This window comes from Mchenga conophoros, linkage group LG1, assembly GCF_057382185.1.
Source record: "Mchenga conophoros isolate Kocher_MC1m ecotype Shallow Benthic linkage group LG1, M_conophoros_male_GT1.1, whole genome shotgun sequence".
In the NCBI taxonomy this organism is placed as follows: domain Eukaryota; kingdom Metazoa; phylum Chordata; class Actinopteri; order Cichliformes; family Cichlidae; genus Mchenga; species Mchenga conophoros.
In genome coordinates, this window is record NC_140526.1 from 22,494,088 (window position 1) to 22,519,909 (window position 25,822).

The following is a 25,822-nucleotide window of genomic DNA, read 5'->3' on the forward strand; positions in this document are numbered from 1 at the left end:
ACAGCTAGTTTAAAAAGCATTCTGAAAAAAATCCCTTTAAAAAACCTCCATACATTTTACTCTTTGTCAGCATTAACTTAAGTCATGCCGGTGCTGAGATGACCATCAATACAAGCGTCACAGTAACCAAATCTGGGTATGTTTTCCAGTGACTGAAAACGTAGACAGGGCTCTTCCCTCTAACATTACAAAGTAAAACAGATGAAAAGTGGTTCTCTTGAGTATGGCCAAGGGTAAAAGATCCACCTGCTGCACTAACCCAGCCTGCTGATGCCCAGAGAGGAGGAGGAAATGGTGTATGGGAGTACGAGAGGGGCACAGCAGGCCTGCTGCTCTCAGGGTTGAAGAGCCTGGGAGCGCCAGCCTCCAAACAGATGCAGCTCTGTTTTCAGGAGAAAGACTCCAAGTGGACATAACTGTGCCCCTTGCATTTCTAGTCTCACAGGTCTCAGAAAGAGAAGTGCCTACCAGTCAAGCCAGACTGCCAGAAATAACACAGGAACCAGCAGAAGCCTCTTTTGAAACAGAGCGGGCTACTGGGGATAACACCGTGTGTTGACGCTCTTAAGCACTGAATGGATGTCAGTATTCAGCAGCCTTTTCTGGACTTTAACAAGCCTGCATTTGGCTTTCAGTGCAGCGCTGCCATACATGTCATTGTTACTCTTCCTCTTCTTTTTTCTTTTTTTTTTACCATCATCAGATCTTTCAAAGTACTCCATCACCCTGATTAATGCATAGTGACCTCTGTGGTTCTGTTTAAGGTTTTGGCCCTGTGTTCCTCGTGCATACATGAAGATTCAAGTGTATTTGGACCAGAATGTGTTAAAGCTGAAGTAAAATCAGGGTCTCCTTTGCACTCGGTTGCAATGGGCCGTGACCTAGGACAACAAAAACTCTCAAATTGATTCTGTGTGAGTCCTCAGCTTAACTCCAAATATGTTTGGGTTGATGCCCCACTAAAGTGTGTACATCAGCTGGGTTCTGTAGTACTGAGTAAGCTCGGGTCTCTCTCTCGGATCCAGTTCACCTTAATTATTTGACGCTGTAGCATAAAACAAACTAAATGGCACAAAATCCACAGGTGCTTCGATGATCAGTCTGCCATCTACAGCGAGGTGACTGATGGGAATGAGGTTAAAACTGGCTGAAAGTTCTCTACAGCAGAACAAGGCAGGATAATTGTGTCCATCACAAAGTTGTGACATGGAGACGAGGATTAAAGCTACAAAACTTTGGTCCTAGCTTCATCCGTTTTTGACCATATTTATAAACGTTTTTTCCCCCGTCAGATACCAACATGACAGGTCCATGTCTTCCCTCTGCTTTCGTCTAGTTTACTTCTATCAGGACTTAAGCACTATTCCCTGTGTCTGTGTCCTTTGCCCCCACGAAAAGAAGTGTAAGATAGAGGTTGACCCAGCCAGATACCTCATACCTTGCCTGGGATATCATTCAAATTTTTAAGCATATTTAAAAAGCAAACTTCCATTTTTCCCTGGTAACAGCATCTTGCAGTGACAGAAATAGCCAATGAGCTTTTCAAGTGCAGCAAGATGAGGTAATACATGGCTTCCTTTGTTTGCAAAGCTTGATTTAGGCCTGAAGCATAACAAAGGGTTTCATGGTCTCAGAAAGCAAACCCGATACCTTGTGGTACCACCTCGAGGCAGAGCAACCATTGCTAATTCCCTAAACTAAACCACATTCCCTCTCCTCCTGGGTAGGTAGGTAAGAGAGGTGAGGTGCGGGCTAAAACCTGTCAGCAGAGCAGATCGCCCTCAAGTTGTCCAAATCACCTCCAGTTTCACTCCTCTGTGCAAATGCGAGGCATGTGCATGCACAGAGGACATATCCCAGAAGTGAGAGGGTATCCTTGCGAATCTGAACATGGGGCCCCCTGTGCTCTAGCCTAGGGGTTGGACGGAGGGCGAGCTGTGAGGGCGTCTGCTGTGTTCCGGTGTTCTGGGAAAAGGACAGTGCACACAGCTGCGCTCAGGGGGTAAATGCAAAACAAACATGCCTCACACATGCTTCCCCCTCAGCTGTCATGGCTCTGCTTTCAAAGATCTACTCCCCCCTCCCCAATCACACACATTGCACTGCGCCTCTCCCTTCGCTCACTCCCACTATGTCCACCAGCCCCAAGCCGCAGCCCCTCATCGCAGGGTCTGAGGCACAGCCACACAGGCAACTGAGGAAGGCTTTTTAATTAACACTGAGCCATGTGGAGGCTATGGACTGCAGTATTGTGTGTCAGGATGGACAGGACTGTCTGTCTTCTAGTTGGTCTAGCTGGATGCAGACATACTGGCAATGAGACGCTCAGGTTTACCGTTTTCTGTGCATTCATGAGAATCTCCAGTGAGGTCTTTAACATATGGAAACCAAAGATGGACAGTTTTTACCACTTTAAGTAATTTCCTACACTTACACAAAGCCTGTTAATGCAAGATTCAGCTTCATATTTAAAAAAAAAATCTCTCTTGTATGCTGCACAACTCCAGCCTTGAGTGATAACGTCCCCCTTTCTCATTTTTCTAATACTACTGAAGTCAGGTAATCAGTATAGGAGTAAATATATGATAAATGCGTGCTGTTGTGTGCATGTACAGTGTTGTGCGTGCAGCTTGAAGTGTCATAAGACTCGTAAACATTTTACTAATTTGATGCCGTTTTATTTTGTGGGACAATTTATAAATATTTGAGTGTAAAACTTCTCTTAAACTTGGTGATGATCTGTTTGTATTCCTAGTGTTTGTGGACATTGTTTTCTCATCATGTTATTCTTTAATTTCCCCCTCCTACCAAGTTTGTGTGGCTTTAAGCTGTCTTTGGAAATGAGAGTATGAATTTACTCATGCTTGTGTGATTAAAATACCATAAGTTATTGTACTTTGATTTAGAGTCGCTGTGTTCTGAAATGCGTAACAGCCTTAATAAGGTGGAAGCAGCAAAACAGTAACTGCTCCCTGCAGCTTCTCAGCAGACCGAGACTTCCAGAAAACTCAAACGACTGCAGCCGCGGTACATCCTCCTATTAGCACTCGAAGATCGCTCAAGTCACTCCGAGTCTCAAGAGAAGTCTTTCAAGATGTCAGCTAAAGGCGCTGGTTGGCCAGAGAAGTGTCTGAGGCTGTTGAGAAAACCCATAAAATTTGCTCCGTCTTATTACTTCGCACCACCGTGCCAAAATATTGTGTCATCCCTGTAGTCACATTGTGAAATCCCCGTGCGTTTCAGGTCCTTTGAAGGGACAAGAGTGCTGAAATGAGATCGCGCAACCCACAAGACTATCACACTAATTGAAGCTGACAAAAATACGAACTGCACCCTTTTGAACCGCTGACATTGAACAGGGTGGATTAGGCAGCTATATTAACAACAGGTGACAGCCTGGAGGGAACAGTGGATCGGCCGTGTCACGGAGGGGCTGATCTGGACAGTCACAGATTACAGCGCGAGGCAGACGTTAAAGAGGAAAGTGTCTTTCCTCATCTTCTTTCCCACCTCTCTTGAACATCGAGGAAAATAAAAAACAAAACAAAACTGTGGTACATGGTTGTGCAGGGTTTTATTTGTATTACAAAGTCACATATATACAGTTAAATGCATAAACCCCAGTCGAAAAAATATGAAAACAACGGGAAAGGGAAATTTAAAACAAACAAACAAAACCATCTTAAAAGACCGCACTGCTCTCAGATTTGCTGCCTTAATGATGCAACTGGAGAAATTAGTGACAAAAAAGGTCAAAAAGTGAAACATACACAATAGGTTAGATTAAAAAAAACAAAACAGGAAAAACAAACAAACCGTTTATGTCTGTTTTGAAAAATGTGGATTTGTCAACCAGTCTTCTATTCTAATGTAGTGTTCATAGACAATTCATGAACTGACTTAGTAGATGCTTTAATAAGCATCACAGTTTTCTTACATTTCTACGCATAAATACAAAGAAAGGCTCGCTCAGGCGGTATAAAATTACAGTTGCAGTGAAATGCTCCAGTAGCTCGACATGCCTTTTTCCAAATCGCCTACTCACTCTAAATCTTAGATTTACGGTGCCAGCTTTTTCCCAAGGTCCGCTCTGACTGCATAAAGCACTGTACATCATGAATAAAGTGTACACGGATGTGTCCTTGAATCGTTTTGATATTTATCGTGTTAACTTTAACATTTATTACTCTTTCTGTGTTGTACAGTTTTAAGAATAATGTCCGATGTCAGCTTTTTGGAAAGAAGGAAAAACATAGAAGAGAAAGTTTGTGTTGGAGAATCATAAATTATACAGCACTGCTGCAAAATACAAATATATACACTGTATACACTGAATCGAGAGTAGCTGGAGCCCAAAGCAACCAGCTCCAAAACGGTAACAGTGAGGGACCAAAAACCTGGAGTCAGTCGGCCTTGTCCGTCAAACGTCAGACTACTTCACAGCCACCTCAGATTTTGGTTTAACTCTGATTTAAAATATAAACCTGATGTCATTAAATTCAAGGTAAAAACAAAAATCACTTGAACTGAGAGGGGACATGAGCACATCCCGCTTCAGTCAGAAAACAGTGTTGGTTATGCGTGTTTGAGTGCTGAGGCTGTGATGGGGTCCAAACATCCTCTGCTGGCTGGTCAGAGGCTGCCGATGTTGGGGAAGCTCTTCAGCTTCTCTGGGAAGTCATCTTTATAGAGCACCGGGTCTGCGCGATGTTCCACCACTTTCAGAGGCATCGTCCCGAAAACTGAGGCAAACTTGTTGATGCACTCAGATCTACAGAGCGGGAGACATTTTATCAACAAGCATGATAAAACCATTCATATAGCATCTGACCCTTAATAGACTCAATACTGAGATTGGGTACATTAAGGTCACTTACATTATTTTGACATTTTATGCAATTGCTACATGAAGGTTTTTATAATGTTTGTTTTTGGACATTGGCTACTTTTTCACTTATTTTTAGTCTTTGTACAAAATTATTTTCTTGGTTTTTTTTAGACTGTTAGAAAACAAACAGTGCAATAAACACACTCTACTACTGATGTTCTGAAATTGCACCAAACTAAAATGATCTGAGGGAATTTCAGCTGCTCTTTTGTTGATCATTTGGAAAACAAATACCTCTCCACCATGTGTGTCTGATCCAGCGACAGTCCATCTATGGCAGTACATTCAGGGCACTTGAACTTCTTCCTTGGAGTCACCTAAACAGAAGCACAGTTACAGTCACACCAGTGATATTTGCTCACTTCAGGGTTTGTTAAGGCTCAGCATCCTAAACAGGAGCAGTTTGGTCAAATGAAGCAAGTCTTTGACATCCAAAGAGAACTTTTGTTGCAGACAGTGTGAAGAATTACTTTTTAATTCTTATCGGCAGGACATTTCCTTCCCTTGACTTTTGTCATGAACATGTGAACATTTGAATGTACGTGTGTAGAAGGAAGGGGAAGACAGATATTCTTGGTCAAAGAGGGTAAGTTAAGGAACCTGTTGGAGATGTTATGGGAGGTAGGACCAGAGGTGCAGGTGTAAGAAAGTGTGCAGAGTGTGCATAAGCCCTAGTGAGCTTAGAAAAACACACTGGGAGGGGGAGTGTCAGTGAGTGACTCCCAGATAAGGGAGGTTAAGGTCGGGCTTTAGCTCAGGGCCCCTGCACCTGGACAGAGTTGGGGTGATGGGGAGGGGGAGAGGCTGTGATGTTGAAGGGTGAGAGCTGATCAGACCCAGAGATGCTGGTCTGCTGTGTCAGGCTACAGACTCCCCACGCAAACTTTTAACACCCAGACCAGACAGAGCCATGAACATACCTTTATGGGGGCTTTGCCAGTGATGTTGGCCACCAGGAAATTCATGGCAATATCTTCACAGTTCATGTGAGCATCCACCCAGTTCTTGATGTCTCCCGGCATCTTGTATGTGTACAAATAGTTGAAGTACTGAAAAGAAAGAAAAGAGCGGACAGTTTAACATAGTGAACCAGCATCATGTAAGGAGAACTATTGTTTTTCTAATTTCCTTTAAACTCAATGCACAAATGCCTTTCAAAGACTAGCTTTTTGCATTACTGTGAAGCAAAAGTACCATCAGTACCTTCAATACTTCGTTTACATCAATGCACTACTGATGCTGTGGTCTAATCCAAGATGAGCTTCACACATTTTCACTGACAAATTGCTAGTGTAGAAAATAGTTGCAGCAATACAAAAACATAGCAATGCTGGGACCACGAGGGCACAAATTCCAAAATTGACTTGCGACCCAAAGTCTATGCTTTATCATCTTCCCACAGAAATTACCCCAACTTTTGCTGAACTGTTACATACTTCTTGTGAAGTCTTAAACATGCTGAAACATGGGCTCATTTTTCCAACGAAAACAAACGCGACATGTATAAAAACGGCAAATTAAAGCTCAACTTGTTTTCAAGCAACCTGTCTCAGATCACCTTGTGGTAGAAGGCAGCTCCAGTTAGAACCATGGAGACCTCATTGGTCCACTCCGACTCATACTTCCACTTTCCCATTTCATGGTCCCAGAGGTGCAGCCGCCCGGGGTAGCCCACCAGCCTGTCTGGAAACTCCCTCCAAACCTGGAAAGAGCAGAAGAGAAGACAGATCGTCTAACACTCAGCTAACGCGAACAGAGATAAGAATTAAGGACTTGCATTAAAAAATGAAATATTCAGAACAAATTTCAAATTGAAGTTTTAATCTTACATCCGTGTCTGATGCTTTTCCAAAAACAATTACTCAAAGTCAAAAACTTGGAAAACAAAGAGAACGCTTTCAGAAAGAAACTGATTCATGACAAGCTGAATATTTCAACAGGCTGCTGGCTCAACACCAGCAGTCAATCTGACCTCCCTCTATAAGCAGAGTCACCAACAGTGAAACTCCTCCTCTATACGGCCTGTAATTCAGCGTAATTACCCTTTAACTGAGCATAATTTTATTAAATGGTTTTTAAATGGATTCAGGTGAGTGTGCATGGCTAAAAAGAGCTGGACAGGTATGTGAGTATGGAAAGCATCAGCTCCAGACCTGTTATTGTTCTTCACACATCAAACACATTAAACAGGCCGTCAAATCCCCAACCACTAGAGAATAAACACTGTAATCTCACTCAATGACTTTAAACTCTGGGATCAACTTGAAGTGGTTCCCTGCAATACCTGCCATCAGGGAGATGACTGGAAAGTATGGCCAAGGTTAAATTCTTCTTTTGTTTTTCCTCACCTCGTAGCCAAACTGCAGTTCATCAGATGTTAGCATGATGATGTCATCATCGATCGCTAGCACAGCTTCGGTCTCGATCTCGTCATAGGGGAAGAAACGGTTGCTCAGTTTGTTCTCTTTGGTTCGCACGACTTTGAGTGGGACGCTGATCTTCGGCCAAAGAGTTTCTATCAATGGTGAAAAAACAAAACATTTTTATTTTATTTTTTTTAAACAGAAAGAAAAATTCCAAAATTGTACTTTTAAAGACAAACATTGCTGAGTTCACGTTATGTGATAATGAGTTGGCTATATTTGGTGTCACTGAATAATCAAATTAAATGACTGCAAATAAAAATGAGATGTATGTGGAAGACATTTAGGGGTTGAAAATGATTAGAAAAAAAATCAGTGTGTGAAGATATCATTTACCCCTGAAAGAGGTTTTGAAATCTTTGCTGGCAGTGGAAAAATAGCGCTGTGGGAGCTTAACTTCCCTCACTGACTCATATCGCTATACTAACCTCAAGCACATGCAAATCTAACCACACTACGATTCTTCAGGAGGCAGACCAACAGGGGAGCATTTCAAAGATCTTGGGCAGTGTCCATGGCACGGACTATGGCACAGACAGATCACACAGAATGTGTTCCCCCATTAATGGAGTAACTGAGGCCTGGAAGCCCATGAGAGGAGCTCCAGGTCCTCCTAACCAAGTCTGAGGTCTCCTGTCAAAAGCTATTGTCAAAAATAAGCTGAGTTTAATGCCCTGAGTTTCTTTTTTCACACTCTCTTTGGATCTGTCATCAGTTTTTTTTCTGTTTTTTTCCTCCAGGCTTATAAACAAGACAATAAAAGTCAAGATTATTTGCTATAAAACAAATTACTGCTAAAAATAGATGTAATGCTGGATTGTGTATAAAAAAAACCCCAAAATTAAAAAAAAAAAAAAGGGTGGAGCAAAAACAGTAAGCCATTAACACATCAAATCTAGGCTAGGTGTGAAGAAATTTGCCTTCATAGTGGGTTGTGCCCCATAAGTCTGACCCATCAATGGCCCCTTGTTAAGTCTAATAGGACACAAAGGCTCCATCAAACCAGGCGCCGCTGATGCCTCTAATGAAAAGGCAACTAACAGCACTTCAAAGCCATTCACTACTTGAGTACATTAGCCAACTCTTACAGCAGAAAGACAGACTTAATTCTCGGAATAAAACACCTTCATCTGAATTAAGGTGTCGGTGGGATAAGGACCTAACCATTTTATACTTAACTGCCTAATAAGGGTAAATAATTATAGGGCACCGTGCCATAAATAACCACTAATAAGACCTCACTATCAAAAATCTGTAAAGAACTAATGATGATAAATAGCCTGAGAGAAAAGCAGAAAAAGTTAAACAGAGTTAGTTGGTACCAACCAAATCCTAATAACAGGTTCTTTTTTTATTAGCACCAACACATTTATTTACTCTACATGTGACTGTGACTGGAGCGCTGAGCAATCAGTAAATTAGTAGCTAGGTGATCTGCATATCATTAATACACTTCTCTTTTTAGGGGCAGTGTTTTGCCAGTCCGCTCTACTTTTTTTATTTATTTATTTAAAAACCCTCTGTGCAACCAGAGAGCATGAAACCGTTTGTGGGGAGATGAGTTTTGGCTGCTCTCTCCATTATCATTTATCTGTTGTACAGAAGACATTTATTGCTCAGGCACACAGGCCAAGAGACCAATCAATAATATCCTGTGATTGCAGACTGGTCCTGACCAGTTGGTGAGTGACTGCTGGCTGTCGCTGGGTGAAACTGGTTGAAAAGCAGGAAGCAAGAATATGGTATCACAATAGAAGTGCAGTTGAGGGCTGTTGTGGTTGTGACTGGTAATTTAGGGCAGAAGTAAATATCAGAAACCCCTCTCAATTGAACACAAAATTTAACAAGAATACCAATCACAGTCTCTTCTACAAGATTGCTTCCATTACCTAGCTAGTTTGGTTTGACCCAGTAAACTTCAAAGTGGGTATAGGCTTCTGAAAAGTTTCATGACCTTGAATGTTTTCCACTCACCCTCAGGAGGACTCTTGTTCTGGTTATTCCACACCACCAGCAGTTTAGCTAAGCTAGGCACCTTGGAGATTTCCGTGATGACCCGGAAAAGACTCTCAACACGATCGTAGGTTAGCACCACTGCTGTGAATCCAGGAGCCCTCGGTGGGATGAGTGGTAAGAACAGGGGGCTGTTTACACTGGACCACTTCTGTACAAGAAAGGCGACAAAGAAAGACATAAGCTTTTAATGCCTGGAGCATCTTTTTCAATTCTTTATCATTCACTCTTTTTGTCCTTTCCAAGCAAAGCCACTGTAGCGCTAGTCTCATGAATTCTGTGTCAAACCAGTCTGTCATGGTTTCCATGATTGAATGCCCAATAACAGGGCTTTAGTGGTGAGTGAGGTCACTTTTTATAATGGAGCAAGAATCGTCCAACAGTGTGTCAAAGGGCCTAGCAGAGGCTGAGTATTTAAAGCCAAAAGCTTCCAGTGACAGTGCCAAGTAAACCCTACAGAAGCAGTAGCACAGAAGGACAAGAAAGGAGTTGGAAATTGAGACAGGTGTCCAACCTCTCGTGCCTACTAATCTTGTGATGCTATTGTGACAAGTGAGACTAAGGTAGGAAAATGTAGGAGAAAGTGGGCTGGACAGGGAGGACGGGATGGGATGGAACAGTCATAAAAATGAAAAGAATTTCCCAGTTGCGAGTAGCGGCCATCTAAAGTCAGTGTGGAACGTAATCCTGGATGTAAATCCGTTAGTTAGATTAAAAAAAACAAACTCACCTCCAAAAGAAATTGTGATGGTGTGCACAAAGTAAATAAGAACAGAATGCAGTCCTCAGTAAACTGCTTAAAACTATTTCTAAAAGTACAAATACAATACATGGAGTGGGATTATCATTTAAATCTATGCTCCTTTTGAACTTACTGAAACCAGTCTCAAAAAACAAGTTGTTTCTAAAGGGTGTTTTTATAGGGGAAATAAAACCAAACCATATCTTCCACTTAACAAGCGTGCGCTACTGCCAAATATAAGAATATAAGACCTTCAGGGCACCCTTGATAAACTTCATCAAAAGCTCCAAAAAAAGTTCCACTGTGTTTGAGCACAGCAAAGAGAGCGCATCTAACACAGTAAATCTGTGGTCTGTTTGAAGTACATATAAACCCTGTTTCTTCTCTGGTCCCAGGTGGCCACAGTGTGATTATGTGGCTGCTTCCACAGCATCAACACAAGTCTGTCAACAGAGACACGGCCACTGCCTTTTACACAACATCACTCACTCCATCACAATTAGAAAAAAGAAAGAAAAAAAAAGCACTTTACTGGCAAGTGGAAACTTCACTGTGGTCGTTGTCACATTGTCAAATAAAAAGAGGGGGAAACAATTAAACTAACACATATAGGCAGCACAGTTGCATGAAAACAGACTAAAAGACACTGAGAGCAGTTTAGTCATTTGTCAAACAGAAAAGATTCGATAAAAGAAAGCCACAGCTCGAATATCAACCATCAAATAGTGGTAGGAGTCATTTTGCTTTTATACTAAACATTTAAACTAAGAAGAAGAATTTTATTTGGTTGTTTGAACTGCTTAGGTGGTTATTCTCTAATCTTAGACATCAGGACATCTGAGAACTGCTACACAACTTCTGTTAGCATGTCATTACTTGAGTTACTTGTAGCATTTTTTTCCTCATCCAAGGAATTTAATCATTTTCTGATGGGCCCAAAACTGTATTTTTAAATATTTAACTTCTCTTTATACACATGTGATGGACTTGTTGATTATTTACACACTGGTTCAACCATTTAAAAAGTCCTAGGAATCCTTCTGAGGCACTACTTCGTGCATTCATGTCAGTTTTTAACTAAAGCATTGTTAGTATTAGATCTTAGTGTCCTCATTGTCATCGAGCTGTGTTGCCATGTACTGCATTACACTGTGGGTTAGGGCTGGGTCATATCATACCATTCACGGTAATACCGGTATAATGTTGGGCAACAATAAGAAAAGGAAATATCGCGATAGAATTTGGGTAAAACGTGCATGCGCAGTGCCTTTGTTTACATACGCACATGGCCGTGATGGAGAATGAGAAGGGTGAAAGCGGATCGTTGAATGAAACTGATGAATCAGAACTGGTTTGTAAAAATGCTGCAACTTCAGTGGTGTGGAACTGGTTTAGCTTTCATCCATCAGATACACAACAAAGCAGTATTTTTGGTAGAGCATGTAAAGTATTTTGTCTAGTGTCAATTATATCACCAGTTATATCGTTATTGCAAATTTTCAAATGTATATCATGATAAATATTTTTGGTCATATCGCCCTGCTCTACTGTGGGATATTTAAGATGGTGTATTGACCGGTGACCAGATACTTAAACTTTCTCCCAAGAATAGCATGCACTTCATGTACTACTCAGTTAACTTATAAAAAAACAAAACCTTACTTTAGCATATAAAATACTATTCAATGACATTTCACACACAGCCTTCAGTATGTCGTTCAAAGTCAGCACTTTGACCTCATAGCAGTTCTTTTCTTTCATATTTAACTTTTTTTTAAAGAAGTAATGCCCAAATACTCAAAGATTGTACTCTAACTTTAAGAAAAAACAAGAAAAAGACTTTCCTATGCCCAGGTCCCAATCACCACAAAAACCTAAACTGTGGCAAATTATAAAGTCTGAGATGCCTCAGTTCTTGTAATGTAAAAACCTTACAAGTATGCCCCCTTCCTACAAATCCCAAACAAAAAGCAGCTTGTCCCTTATTCTGAAACCCCCTCTCCAAAGGCACCAGCAGTCCTGGGCAATGTGCTTTCAATTACCACCAAAAGACTAGGGGAGGAGAGGGGGAAAATGTCTGCCTGATGTATTTAGTGCTGTGTGCAAGTTCTCCTCACCATCCATTCACAGAATTCATACAGACAACACTTTATCTCCCATTTCAGGCAGGTTAATCTAAAGACCTGTCCTGTGACACCGTCAACACCCTCTGGGTTGGGACAAACTTTGAGACCAGAGTAATTCTGATGGGATGGACTGGTGGCTTAGATGTTAATACGAAACATTTTGACACAAGAGGCAAATGTCAAGTGAAGCTGTTTTGTGAAGCGAGCTGGTTTAGAGTGAAGTCGTGGTTGAGAGTGAACAGCTGGATAACCAGTTCATCCTGAAATACTATACGGACTTAAGCAGAACTGGAAAGGGAGTCCCCCCCACCAAAAAACCCCCTCAAAGTGTTGACTGTTTACATCCACGCATCCTGATTGCAAGTGCCACCTCTAATCTTGGCATTTTAGTGGATCTACTTAAAATGTGGTACTTGTAGACATCTGACAGATCCAAGGCCATTATTATGCATCTACACACAAGCTGACATGCACACGCCTCTACACCACAGGCGGAGGATGGAGGAGACTCTAGATCAGACCGAGCTGATTAACAACTCCTGAGAGATGGTCGCCCCAGCCAAGATGTCGGCAGCCACAAACTCTTATAACCACAGGGATGCTAAGCACACACATGCACACACACAGAGACCATTCTTTCACATCCAGCGTTCTCGCTACAAACACAATGACTCAGGCGTACGGGAACTTAGTTTTCACCACAATGGAGGCATCCTCTGAGCGCAGAACTGCTGACACAAACTGGCTCCCTCAAAGCTATCTGGGTGTATACCAAACTGTGAAGCGCTGCATCTGTGGTATTTCAGAAAGAGGGAAGGCATCTACTGTCACTCTACTAAAGAGGCTTTGATTTATAAGGCACAGGAGAGTGGGAAAGCTTATGTGGTACTGTGAGCGTGTGTACAGCCAAAGCTCTATTTTGGACGAGTGTCACTCAGATGTCTTCAACAAAAAAAAAAAAAAAAAACTTCTAGGAATACAACTGAGCAGCTCAGCACATAATAGCCAAGGACTTTATAGGTTATACAGATGTTTGCTGCAAAAGAAATGGAAAAAAAAAAAAAAAGCAACAGCACAAAACTAAAAGATAATAATAGAACATTAAATATCCTGTTTGGTGACTAAAAGTTACAAACATTTGCAATATGCATGTCAATGTCAAGTGTAGACAGTTACATACCACCACAGGTGGATTGTTCCACTGCTCATAAGTACGCGCAGCATATGGGTAGATGCGATCGTTGATGATCTGGAGAGTTGTCAAGCCAATAGCCTTCATGGAGCTGAAGTAGGCCTCCCAGAACCAGCGTGCCTGTAGACAAATGACACAAAACTACTTAAAACTGGAAACAGGCAAGCCAGAGTAAAAACACGACATGCCTAGGGTCAGTGCATTCACATTCAGTGTTACGTATATTCTTTCGTCTCATGTAGCTCAGGAGGTAGAGCAGGTCATCTACTAAACAGAAGGTCAATGGCTTGATCCCTGGATGATCCAGTCTACATTCCAAAGTATCCTTGGACAAGATACTAAACCCAAGATGTTCGCCGATGCTTTCATTGGAAAATTAATGTTTGATAGAACGCACTCAGATGTAATAAAGACGTGCTTTTATGAGGAGGTGAATGAGAAAGCATTCTGAATGCTCAACTAGAACAGAAAAGCACTATCCAAGAACCAGTGCATTTAACTTTAGCAACATATCTTACGTAAATATTATTTAAAAAAATGCTGCAAATAGATATAAGATAAATCAGTGCATATAAAAAAAAATATATATTTTCACAGCAGAACTGTAAATCTAGAACTACTAACTTTAAGATAAATATGTTATTTCACTGGCCACATGAAATGATATTATGTCCTCCAAAAAAATTTTTTTATTCTCATATTAACCTACAGAGTGGAGCAGTTATAAAAAAATAACACCAGAGTGTTGTCATAACTATAAAATCCAGATATTCCCTGGCCCACATCTTTGAAGACAATTTTGCAGCCCTCTCCAACGTCTTTGTCCTTCAACGACTCTTCTTTTGAAGCCCAATGAAATCTCTTTTGACTGCGTCTGTTTTCCTTCAACACATCTCTGCTTTGACTTTATGATAAGTGAACTCTTAACCCATATCTTAATGCTACAGCAACGGACTCTGGAATCTCCAAGTGCTCTCATTCACCATTGACTTCACATAGTTTTTGTGTTTTTGTCAATATTGGAAGCATGGAAGTCATCTATGTGTTAAATTTCTATAATCATGAAAATTGCTTCAAGATCTGACTGTTATGAAACTTCAAGGGACAGTGCCATGTTACACTTATATGACTCCACCCAATCTGAATTACTGATAGTTTTGGGGTGAAGGATGTAAATATCTTAGAGTCTGCCCTCCTAATGGATGCGTCCATGAGCATTACTGCATTTTGTGGATGCTCTATGTTAAACAAAGAGCTTGTTAACACATAACCATGAGACATTTCCCTAAATCGCCAATGTCGATGTCATGAGATGAAAGATTGGAGATGTAGAACAACAAAAAGAGACTATATTTTTACAGAGGAGCTGAGGAGAATCCAAAAAGACTTTCTAATCTCAAGGGGGAATCCCAACGGTCCATAAATCAGCCAGTGATGAAAGTTTCTTTTCCGACCGGGAGGAGGCAAAAAGCAAACTGTGCTGGCCTGAGGGCCCATTCCCCTCCCCTCCACCCTCTCCCAGCGCCTGGAGGAATTTTTATGAGCAGGGAAGAACAGACATCATTGCAAGAGAGAAGAGAAACCCTTTCTACGTCTTCCAACTGGAGCAGTAACCGTGCAGCAAGTCTATAGTCTATACTTGGTCCCTGTTGGTTCTACTGCTTAAAACAAAAAGTACAGCAGTACAAATACGTCCAACCAAATAATCCATAAGCTGAACAAAAATTACTTCTCCAATCATTTTTTTTTAAAAATACTGGTGTAATGTAAATTTTAACTATGAGGCCGCTGCAAATGGTGAAAAATAATTCATGTATGATGTAACAGTAATCTGATGTAATGGCTGGTTTAAAATACTCCCCAGCAGCTCCTGCTTTTTTGTTGTTTATAATCATTAAAATGTCAAAGCAGTGCACAATAACAGTTAAGCTGACGGTATTCTGCATGGCTTTGTTTAAATCAGCTGTAGCTCTCAAGTGCCTGACACATGAATTAACCTGTAAACCAGAATTGGCAGTCACTGAGTTGTGTACAGACATAGGCAGTCATTACTGTTTTTGATATAATCAATTTTTGATATAATCAAAAACAGCAGTGAAACCTGAAGTCTGTTCAAATCACGCTTACCGGGAAAACCTTTCCATTCCAGTTTTATCAGCAGGTTTGTGTGGCTCCAAAACATTTTGTAGTGTAACAAAGAAGCACACAATGCGGTGATTCCCATTTTCCTTTGTTTAACCTGTGTTTTCATGTTTTATTTAACCTTAAACTGCGAAGTTTATATAACTCCTGGGTTTGTGTTTAGGAAAGAAAACAGGAATCTGTTGGAGCACCTCAGCTGAGATTAAATTTGCAACTCAATTGGTAAAATTAACAACCTGCTACTAAATTTAATGGGCAACAAATAAATGACCAAAAAAAGCCAGTGAAGCCACTGTCATTGTTCTGACTGCTCAGTTCTGAATGAATGCTTGCATGTAAGAAGAAGACTACAGGAATACCTATACAGTGAGACTATTGCAAGTTGGGACAATAGGCAGGGTCAGCAAACTAGAAACAGTCTAAGGAAAAGATGAGGAGTAAGTTTAACTTAAACTCACTGGCAGTAACTCCCTCCATCTCTCTTATGTATTCTAATTTAATGACAGAATTGATTTATTTGATCTATGTGTCCTATTTTGAGGGTATGACCCAAAGAAAACAACGGGAGTAAATACACAAACACTGGCTCTGGAGTGGCCTCAATTGAGCACTGTTAACATCTCACAGCTGTTTAGTATGTGGCCTTTTTAAATGTGACCTAATTTGATGCAATTACATCATCTCAAATTTGAAAATGAGTTCTGCAGCTTCAACCAAGTCCGCTGGCTACTAATAGAGGCTCAACAGTATTAACAGTATAAACAAAAGTAGCTTATCTTAGTCCGATTTGTTTTCTCATCAAATCTCCCTCTTTCCCGATTTCCTTTCTTGTTTGGAAACCCCACCCCACGCAATATGACAATTACTACAAATCACGCCACCTAAGATTTACACACTCTGAAATCAAGGGTTGCTGAGCCCTCTGCTGGCAGATCTAACAAAATACATTATCTCAAAAGTTTAAATGGACCCACTGAGTTTTCCCTTTACAACAATGAAAGTTTATATTAAACAGCACCTAAGTTCCACATATCGAGGTCAGTGTATGTTTAATTAACCTATGAACCTTTCTAACTTCAAACTGGTTGCTTGTTGTCAGACCAAGTTTTAGTTAACTTTTAGCTTTGTATGATGTCAACAAGCGAGGACATCCTTCATATCTCTGGCTGTCACTTCAGAAATCTCACTCATCTGCTTTTCTTCCTGTTTGGGAGGAGGGACCAATCAGAAGGAAGTAGGATTAAAATCAGGGTGATCCTAAAGGGAGAGGAACTAATATGTCTGGATAGCAGATTAACTGAAGGGCTGCAACAAAGCCCAGTTTAGGGTACATGAACTTATTTTGAACTGCAGTAGAGCTCACAATAAAAGTATGGAGCTGGAAATCAGCGCAACAGGTCCCTTTCAAGCTCTGTTATACATGTGCTTTAAAAAAAAATCAGCATGAACTTTACTCTATGGTTTATGTAGAACAATGTCCAGTACTCTTATTTGGGAATAATCTGGATAATCGTACATTAAGCAAAAGTGCCCCAGTGACCTATAATAAAAGTTCACATCCTTGTTAATTTTGGCACTTAGCCACTGTGGCTGTGAATGCTAATACATCTCAAAACTATGATGTTCCCATTCTGATAAATAAGGTTTGTGTTTTTAGTTGTTGTTTTTTTAACATGGGAATGTACCATGGTGCACTTAACAAATACAAACAGAAGGATATTAGAAACATGCTTTATCTAGCATTTTTCCTGAACATTAAAGTAAAATTCTGTCTTAAAATGACTTCTTTCAGTCTGATAAATGATCTAAATCACGATAAAAAAGAATTTGGTAAGAGAAATGTATCAGAAAAAAAAACCTCAAGTGGTGATCAGTTTGATCCATCTGTACACCATCAGAGAAGGCAAAAGAGTACTTCTGTGACCAGTGAATAAAAAATATCAGATGCTTCCATGGTAGCTGTGAGATGTCCACAGCATAGTACCACACCCCTGAGAAAAACCTAGCAACCTGACAAGCAAACCATGTTTTAGAGTATATCTGGCGTAATCCAACACCAACCCCATCTTTGAGCCCTTGGCCTAAAACGCCTGTTTGGCCAGTATAATTGGTAAATGGACTTGGGTTGATACAAGTGAATGAGGAGCAGCTGAACTGGTGCACCTCTCTCGTGGCTGCTTTCACTTTTGTTTATTGTGGCTCAATGCACATAGCAAATGGAAAGCGAATGAGCCGTCTCTGTCCATTTCATTCAAGCTAGAATCAACATAAAGTCCTCAGAGAGCCTTTTAAAAATCTAGCCTAAGCAAAGAAGGAAACTCACAAAAAGGAAGACTGCCAGCCAAATTTCTGTCTTTTGCACATGACATAAAATTTGTTTTGGTTTTCAAGGGCTTGATTGGTTGGCCGGCTGGTTAAGGACCAGGTTCATCTCAGACATGACATGCAAGTGCTGTAAAACCCAGCGACTAGCATGTCAATCCGACATGGTGGATATCTGATTGACATCTAAATGTATGGTGCAAACCAAATATAAACTGCAACCAAATGTTCTTTAGTTTTGCAGAAGTTTGCTGAGAGATGTTAAACACTGTCTTGTACCTGTCTCTGCATTTCTTCAACCTGTCGGTGAGGGATACTCTTCAGGATTGTGTACATCTCTGACAGCTTCTCCTCAGGAATAACAACAGATGCCCTGTGCAGAAACAAAAGCATTAAATATGACAGGCTTTCAAACGATTTATTTTTCCACTGTATTAAGATGTAGGCAGTAGGGGTGGGTTTTTATAATCGATTCATCGATTAAAATCGATTCTGGCTTGGATAACGTAAAATCGATTCATTAAAATCCTGAATCGATTTTTTTAATATAAATTTATTTTGCCCAAAATGCCAGAATCTCTGGTGACATCTCACAAAATTTCAAGAACCACCAAACAGTTAAGACAGTAAATGAGAGCAGGTACACGGATTCTGCACATAGACTTAAACACACAGCGCGACCCGCGGATCAGAATCAGTGAGATGTCGCCTTTCTCACGGTCGGGGCTGAAAGCCGACAGCTCGCTGACTCTGATCTGTCGGCGGGTCGGCGCTTTGTGTTCACGCCCTTTATGAGCCGATTCTAAAGCTGTTAGTTTGATCTCTCTCCAAACAATATTGACCGAACCAGCAGCAGAAGAAGATCCAAACGCTTCACATAAACATCGTCATGAATTCACTCTGACTTTTACTGTTTTGCTTCCACCGCGATGCACAGCTCTCTCTCTCTCTCTCCCTCTCTCTGTACTTCAAGAACAGTTTCGCTTTCGTCATTATTCGCTTGCTTGTTACACAAGTCTACTGTTGTTTACAGCGCTGTCAGCCGCTGTTTTTTTCCCTTTTACATTCTTCCGAAAAGAAAACCTCATTTCTGCTGTTCAATACTGAATAAATTTAAACTTTTTAAAATTATTCAAAATGCAAAACGCTTAACCGTGTCTCTAATAAAACCGCTGTAACTTCAGAGGTAATGTTCATATGTTGATTAATGGTTTTCTTTCGTTTTTGATGTACTGCAGAATATTTTTATAAAATCCCAGGCCAGGAAAATCACCTTCATGTTTTTCTGTGTTTTATCTTCAGCTACTTTGACACAAAAGCATCTGCTGTGACGCTCACACCTTTGATAAAGTCTTGCGAGTGTCAGCTTCCTTTTTATTGATACAAAAATATGTAAATGTACTGATCTGAATTATAATATTTCTGACTGTCAAAATTTCCCAGATTTAAATCGAATCGAATCGAATTAAATCGAATTAAATCGAATCGTGGATCGAATCGATTCGGGACCTTGTGAATCGGAATTGAATCGATTCTAGAAATCAGTGACGATACCCAGCCCTAGTAGGCAGACCTTTTCCAGTCAAGTACTTCAGAGAACGGCAGAATGTAGGAGTCAGCCAGAATGACGGGAACACAGCCAGCCTGTAGCACATCACTGAGGGCAGCCTGACCCAAACGTGCCCCCCTCAAGACCACACAGAATGACGACTCCTGCAGAGAAATGTTGGGAACAAACTATTAATTACAAGGAAAAAACTTTAACTGCATTCTGAACATGAATAAATTAAATAGATTTTAAATGAGTGCACTTAACGAGAAAAATATGACTCTTTGAGTGCAGATTGTTATGTTTCCCACCTGCAGGATCTGTGGGTAGTCGTACACCTGCCCTTTGTAGCATCGTTTTCGTGCAGAGGCAGCACCCTGAGAGAGGTTGCTACACTTGTCCAGAAGAAGGAGGGCTTCTCCATTTTCTTCCTTCAATCGCTCCAGTTCAGCTCTGTACTCTCGGTGAATAGCAGTTTGTGAAGAAAGAATAAAGTAGTGCCGAGGCCTGGGTGGAGTCAGAAGATATGGAAACCAGTTATTAGAGAAGATAAATTAGGAAATGATTTTAATTTAGTCAATGTGTGACATGTGTTTACCCAGGTTGTCTCTCAGGCAGGTCAACATCTGCAGAAAGGGGGCTATAAACTGGAATGCTCACATCATAACCTTGTCTGTAGGTCCATGTAGAAAAACCACCTCCAGCCAGCAATGCTCTGAAACAAACAGATCTGGGTTGTAGCAATGTTTCCAGAAAAGAGGAACCTTAACACGCTCAACACAAATTCACTCATTCAAATTTACATTTTGTTAACAGCAATGCCGATTTGCTTGTGGTTATATTCTTAAACAGTTCCCAATGATATGGATTCTGTACTAAGTTCGTGGTTTCACTTTTCTATAAAGTGAAACCATGCTGACATGCACACCTGGTTCTGATGAGGCTCCATGCCAAATACACTGTGGATGAGCACAGGAAATTCCTTACAGCTAAGATAGTGTTCAGTGTCTCAAACGTGGTAATAAACCCAACCTCTTGCATCCTTAACAATCACTCTCACTCAGTCACCTTAATGACTGATAATAGTAAACGAGATGCTCATATTTAGATCAAAGCTTTGAGACTTCCATAGTCTTTGTTCATTAATTCCATTAATTAATCCTCATCAGCTGAGGTTGTACTGGTACAGCTTAAAAGCTGTCTAGAAATATGATAAATAAGCTTTTATGTTGTCCAACAGCCTCCTGCTTGGAGGTAAAAATGCATTCAACTAGAAAACAATGTTAATCAGTTTTTGTGCAGAAATTATCAAAGTTCAAACAAGTATTTATCAAAACTGCAGTCATTCACAAATTGTTAAGAGTGATATTTTGATGCAGATGAAAGATCTACTTATAAGCAGGTAAGAGAGAACATGTTTTCCAGACCCTTTAAGGCAGGGGTGTCAAACTCAAATACACAGTGGGCCAAAATTCAAAACTGGAACAAAGTCGCGGGCTAACGTTAATATTTATTGAAATATATTTATTCCTCCAGATATAACAATGAATCTTTTCTTATGGACTCAAACACGTTTTGCTGAAAAACTGAATATGAAACAAGCAAAGCTTAATACTAAACAATACAGCTAATATATATATTAGCTGTATTATACAGCTAATATATAGCTGTATAATACAAATTACAGCTCTGATAGTAATTTGGTATGGCTTCGCGGGCCAAATGTAAGTAGGCTGCGGGCCAAATTTGGCCCGCGGGCCAGAGTTTGACACCTATGCTTTAATATAATCAGTTCCATTGCTAGGGATGGGTATCGAGAACCGGTTCGCACTGTTTCAATTCCTTGGAATTGTTTGCCATTTTTGCAAACGATTCCCTTATCGATTCCAGTCACCCCGAATGACGTCACCACATTGCGGAGCGTCATTTACCTGGCAGGAAACACGGCGCCTAAGCGGCTCAAACGCTCAAAAGTTTGATTATACTTTACGAGAACAGATGACAACAGGGCAACTTGCAATACTTGCAAAGTAGATATTTCATTTAAGGGAGGAAACACTACGAATATGCAAAAGCATTTGCTCACAAAACACACGATGACCTTAAATGAATGTCGTGTTTTTAATTCCGCTCCGGACTCGTGAATCTCAACCCAGCAGCAGCATTAACGTTTGCACGTCCTCTCCCGTTAATGCGGCAGGTAAATAATCAACTAACAGTGCATATTATGTTAGCGCGATCTGCCTTATTACAAAACCTGCCATTACTGTGCATTTAGGTGACCATGATGAGAGAGAGAGTCTGGCTCAGATGCTGGCAGTTCTTGCTGCAGTCCACCGGTAGCGTCTCCTTTCAGGCCAGGATAGACGAATGTCACCGAGCAGTGACTAAGTTTGTGGTCAAAGGCTTGCACCCATTTGCCACAGCAGATGCCCCCGATGTTTGGTAAGAGAATGTGTTTAATTGTAGGCAGGGACATTACAGGATATTCTTGTGTAATTGCTACTGAATAATTTATGTTATACTTTGTTATTGCTACAGAAGAATATTTATTTTATTATTTTACATTTACAATTTTTTTTCCTGGGGACCCTGTGACACCCCATTGAAGAGCCGTAGGCTGTGGATCGCTTAAGATCTCACTGTTAGGTTTGTAAGGCCATGTTACTCCTAAATTTCTGTCTTGTTCAAAGAGAAGATATAAAACAAAGTTCTAAGCTATTCGCTGTTCTCCTTTTTAAAAAAGAATCGATAAGAGAATCGATAAAAAATCGAATCGTTAAACAGAATCGAAAATGGAATCTGAATCGTGAAAATCGTATCAATACCCATCCCTATCCATTGCATTAGTTAAACATACAATACTACGATGCTGTAAATTCAAATCATGTTTTTTTTTTTTTATTTCTCAGTGACTTCAATCACAGCAAAGTAATTATGTTAAGATGTGTTCCATTTACCTGTCTCTGGGCACATCCAAGGCAGTGTTGTAGTCAGGAGGGCCTCCAGGTAACATGTTGAAAAGCAGATGATTCATCCCTTTGTCCCATCTAACAAAACATCATCATCAAGATCAGAGCTGTAACAACTTCTCACTTTGAAGATTATTTGAACAATGGAAAACTGACTGAAGTTTTTCTAATTACCTGAATAAATAACTGCTCATTTTAAAAAGAAAAGCCTTATTTGACTTTAAGCTGTTACCATTTAGTAGTTTTAAGAAGTTCAAAATTTATCAATGTATTATTTGGTATCAAAAAATACTGGTTAAACAGAATATTGCGCATATTTAAGAGACAATATGTGAATCTTTTACAGATTAAAAACTACCAAAACAGTTAAACTCCAATACATGTTTAAAATCAGAGGCATCACAACAGAGACCTATTGTGATGAAATAAGGCTGAAATTAAATCTATTATAGTATTTTATAGCAGTACAAAGTATAACTTTGGGAGGGAAGGGGATTTTTGAGACCTTAATTTTGGGGAAAGTCAGCAATTTAAACATTTTTTTTTAATCAATTTTGATTTGTTATTCCACACGTGGAGTTTTGGTGTCCTGATCACCACTGAAACTGCAGTAATGTAAATTTAGACAATATTTCAAAGTAATTACCAGTAGGCGTTTCAGACTTTTTTTGAGGATCTGAATTAAAATAAAAACAGAGTACCTGGGTAACATTGCCAGAGCCTGGGCTGTCTCTCTTATACGGAGGGAGTTCTGATTTAGTACATCAATAGATGGAATGAAAAGGCAAGCCCTTGTAACATCGTCTGTGTAAAAGTCACTGTCAGAGATGGCACTAAGCAGATCATTGTATTCTCGAGACAGGCCGGTGCTGCTGATGGGGACCCCCAATTCATCTACAAACCTCTGCAGAGGGTAGATATAAACCTGCAAGCACAATTTCAACAGTTGTTCGTGACTTCTACGTAAGAAAATTGAGTGTCTGTGTGTGGGGAGTGTTTCCAGGTAGCATTACCTTGATTCTATTCTTAGGGTTGTAGCCACACCTGTATACATCAAAGCAGGTGTGCATGCGACAGCTCAGGTCACCCCTCTCAGGTATGGGACTGGAGACGGGAAGTCTGATCAGAGGTGCGTCGTGAACACTGCGCTTGTCGAGGGTCCAATCAGCTGTGGACTCAATGGAGTGCGGCCAAAACTGAAACATCCCTGTGGCGATTAGTCCAAGCAGCACCACAGAAAACAGGGTGATGTAGTAGATGCGGTGCTTGGTTTTCATCCGAGGGATGAGAGCAGGGCCCCGCGAGCTGTATTTCCCAGAGGTATACATGTCTGACACCTCTTCGTTAACCAGCCGCTGTAAACACAGGTTTCGGATCAATGGCAACTCCAGGAAGTGTTCAGACAACACGAAGCACACTAGGCATCAGTTTAAAAACCAGTCTTCTGTCGCGTGATTGGCAAAAATCACTAGTTTATATGCCGATTTCAATGCATTTGCTGCCAATGACTCGAAGCTAGATAACGGGAATGTTACCACTATCAGGGTGATGCCACCAAACCACAATGTCCATGATAGCAACCATAACATAAAAAGCGAGTGAGAGAGAAAAGGTCGTTAAACAAACGCCAAATTTGCAGAAATTAGCTAAGAAACTATCTTTCCTAACAGCAGCTAACGTAACCCACTAGTAAGCTACACTAGCTCTGTAAACATTCATGCTAACCGAGTTTACTAACATTAATAGGTGTTTCAGCCATTAGAAACCGACCAGAAAAGGAGTAAATGCCTAACAATAAACGTATATGTTCTACCTACCGAGATGTCGTTAGTCGGAGAGGGGAGTTTGGTCTTAAATCATGGCAACATTTAGAGAACAGACTGCACATATGCATACAGTGCTAACCTAGCTTTGAGCTAGCAGCTAACACCCCTAGGTAATCTTTCCGTGACTTGCGGAAGTTCTTCTTCTTCTTTGCTTCCTCAGAGTACCCAGAAGAGACGTGCTTTGCTTCTCTCTGGCGGAATTGGAAGTATAAGAACACATTTTACTAATATCAAAGGTTGAGACCTCTGATATTATTTAAGAAAATAATAATAATGATGATAGTTTAAAAAAAACAAAGTCAATTCAAAATTTACTACCATGTGCTTTCACTGGCCCCTTATAGTGAGTGCTCAGATTTCATGCTTAACAAACTAACAAAATAAAACTGCACAACAAAATTTAATAGAATTTTTTTAATTGGTTGAAAAACGTTCTTGCTGCTAGTGCGTTAAAATATGTTAAATCTTATCTATAATTTTAGCCAGAAACATATGAAGATTAGTCCCACTTTACCTGACGGAATTAAAGTGGGATAAATAATAATAATAATAAAAAAAGCCAAGTTAATGAATTAAGAAGCTAAAAACAGCAATGGTTTGTTATTTTTGTCATGGCAAATTACACAAATACATATAACTATGTAGAAATATGGAAGATTTGGCATGCTTTAGGTTAATTAATGTAGAAGTGGATAAAAAGCAGATAAAAAAAGGAAGGGTGATTGGTATAGATGAAAAACCCATGGAAGTATGGAGATGTTAGGAAAAAAGTGAGTGGACTTTTTTAACACAGTCTTGAGTGACAGGATCCCTGAGGAATGGAGAAGTGTACTGATAATGATTTTTCTAGAACAAAGGTGATAGCTTAATGTTGAAAAAGGGTATGAGGGGTGGCAGAAGGATAGCAGAAAGAGTGAGAGCGAAGGCTTACAAGATGATAGTGAGACCTGCTGTATGGTTTTTTAGACAGTAACACTGAGAAAAAGACACGAAGTGGAGCTAGCAGTGAGTGACCAGGATGGACACAGTTAGAAATGGGTACAAAGTTAGAGAGACACGACTGAGATGGTTTGGACATGTGCAGTGGAGGGATAATAAATATACCGGGCAATGGATGTTGAATATGGAGCTGCTAGACAGGAGGAAAAGAAGAAGACCACAGAGAGGATTGATAGATGTAGTGAAGGACATACAGATCATTGGTGTGACAGAGGAAGATGAAGGGATAGGGTGAAGGGCAAATTGAAAAAGGAAGGAAAATAAATAAGTAGGCATTGCTTTGTTTGCTCACATATAAGTTTTCATTTGTGTTAACAAAAACTTCCACAGTTAAGTCAGAAAAATAAATGTAATCAAAGTGAAAACTGAAGATGTTTTATTTAAATTGGTTGAAAATATTTTGAAGAATTAGATTTTACAGCTTAAAACAGTCGACTTGCTGTAAGTAGAAGCATTTCCATTGGTAAGCCAACTACTTTTGTCTTTGGCTAATGATGCAAGAAGTAGTCATGGTCTTTTTGCCTGTCAGTACAGTTTTTCCCTCTGCCTCATATCCGTACTGATGCTCTGAAACACCTCCTCAGTACTGGGTCTATTCCAGTACCCGCAACTGTGGTGAACACTTAAG

At 40.3% G+C, this 25,822-nt stretch overlaps 1 protein-coding gene across 1 annotated transcript; it reads right to left on the reverse strand.

Annotated features, from left to right (window-relative positions):
- Positions 1-3,555: 3,555 nt before the first annotated feature.
- ext2 (exostosin glycosyltransferase 2) lies at positions 3,556-24,355 on the reverse strand. Its single transcript, XM_085270102.1, has 15 exons — positions 24,187-24,355; positions 23,383-23,724; positions 23,071-23,294; positions 22,358-22,447; positions 19,996-20,112; positions 19,709-19,904; positions 19,422-19,561; positions 18,128-18,221; positions 13,373-13,504; positions 9,286-9,475; positions 7,237-7,403; positions 6,447-6,590; positions 5,809-5,937; positions 5,123-5,205; positions 3,556-4,771 (listed from the first exon to the last, which is right to left on the reverse strand). Exons 2-15 carry the CDS (start codon positions 23,695-23,697, stop codon positions 4,633-4,635), a joined length of 2,160 nt encoding a protein of 719 aa, XP_085126228.1. The 5' UTR covers positions 23,698-23,724; positions 24,187-24,355; the 3' UTR covers positions 3,556-4,632.
- Positions 24,356-25,822: the final 1,467 nt, after the last annotated feature.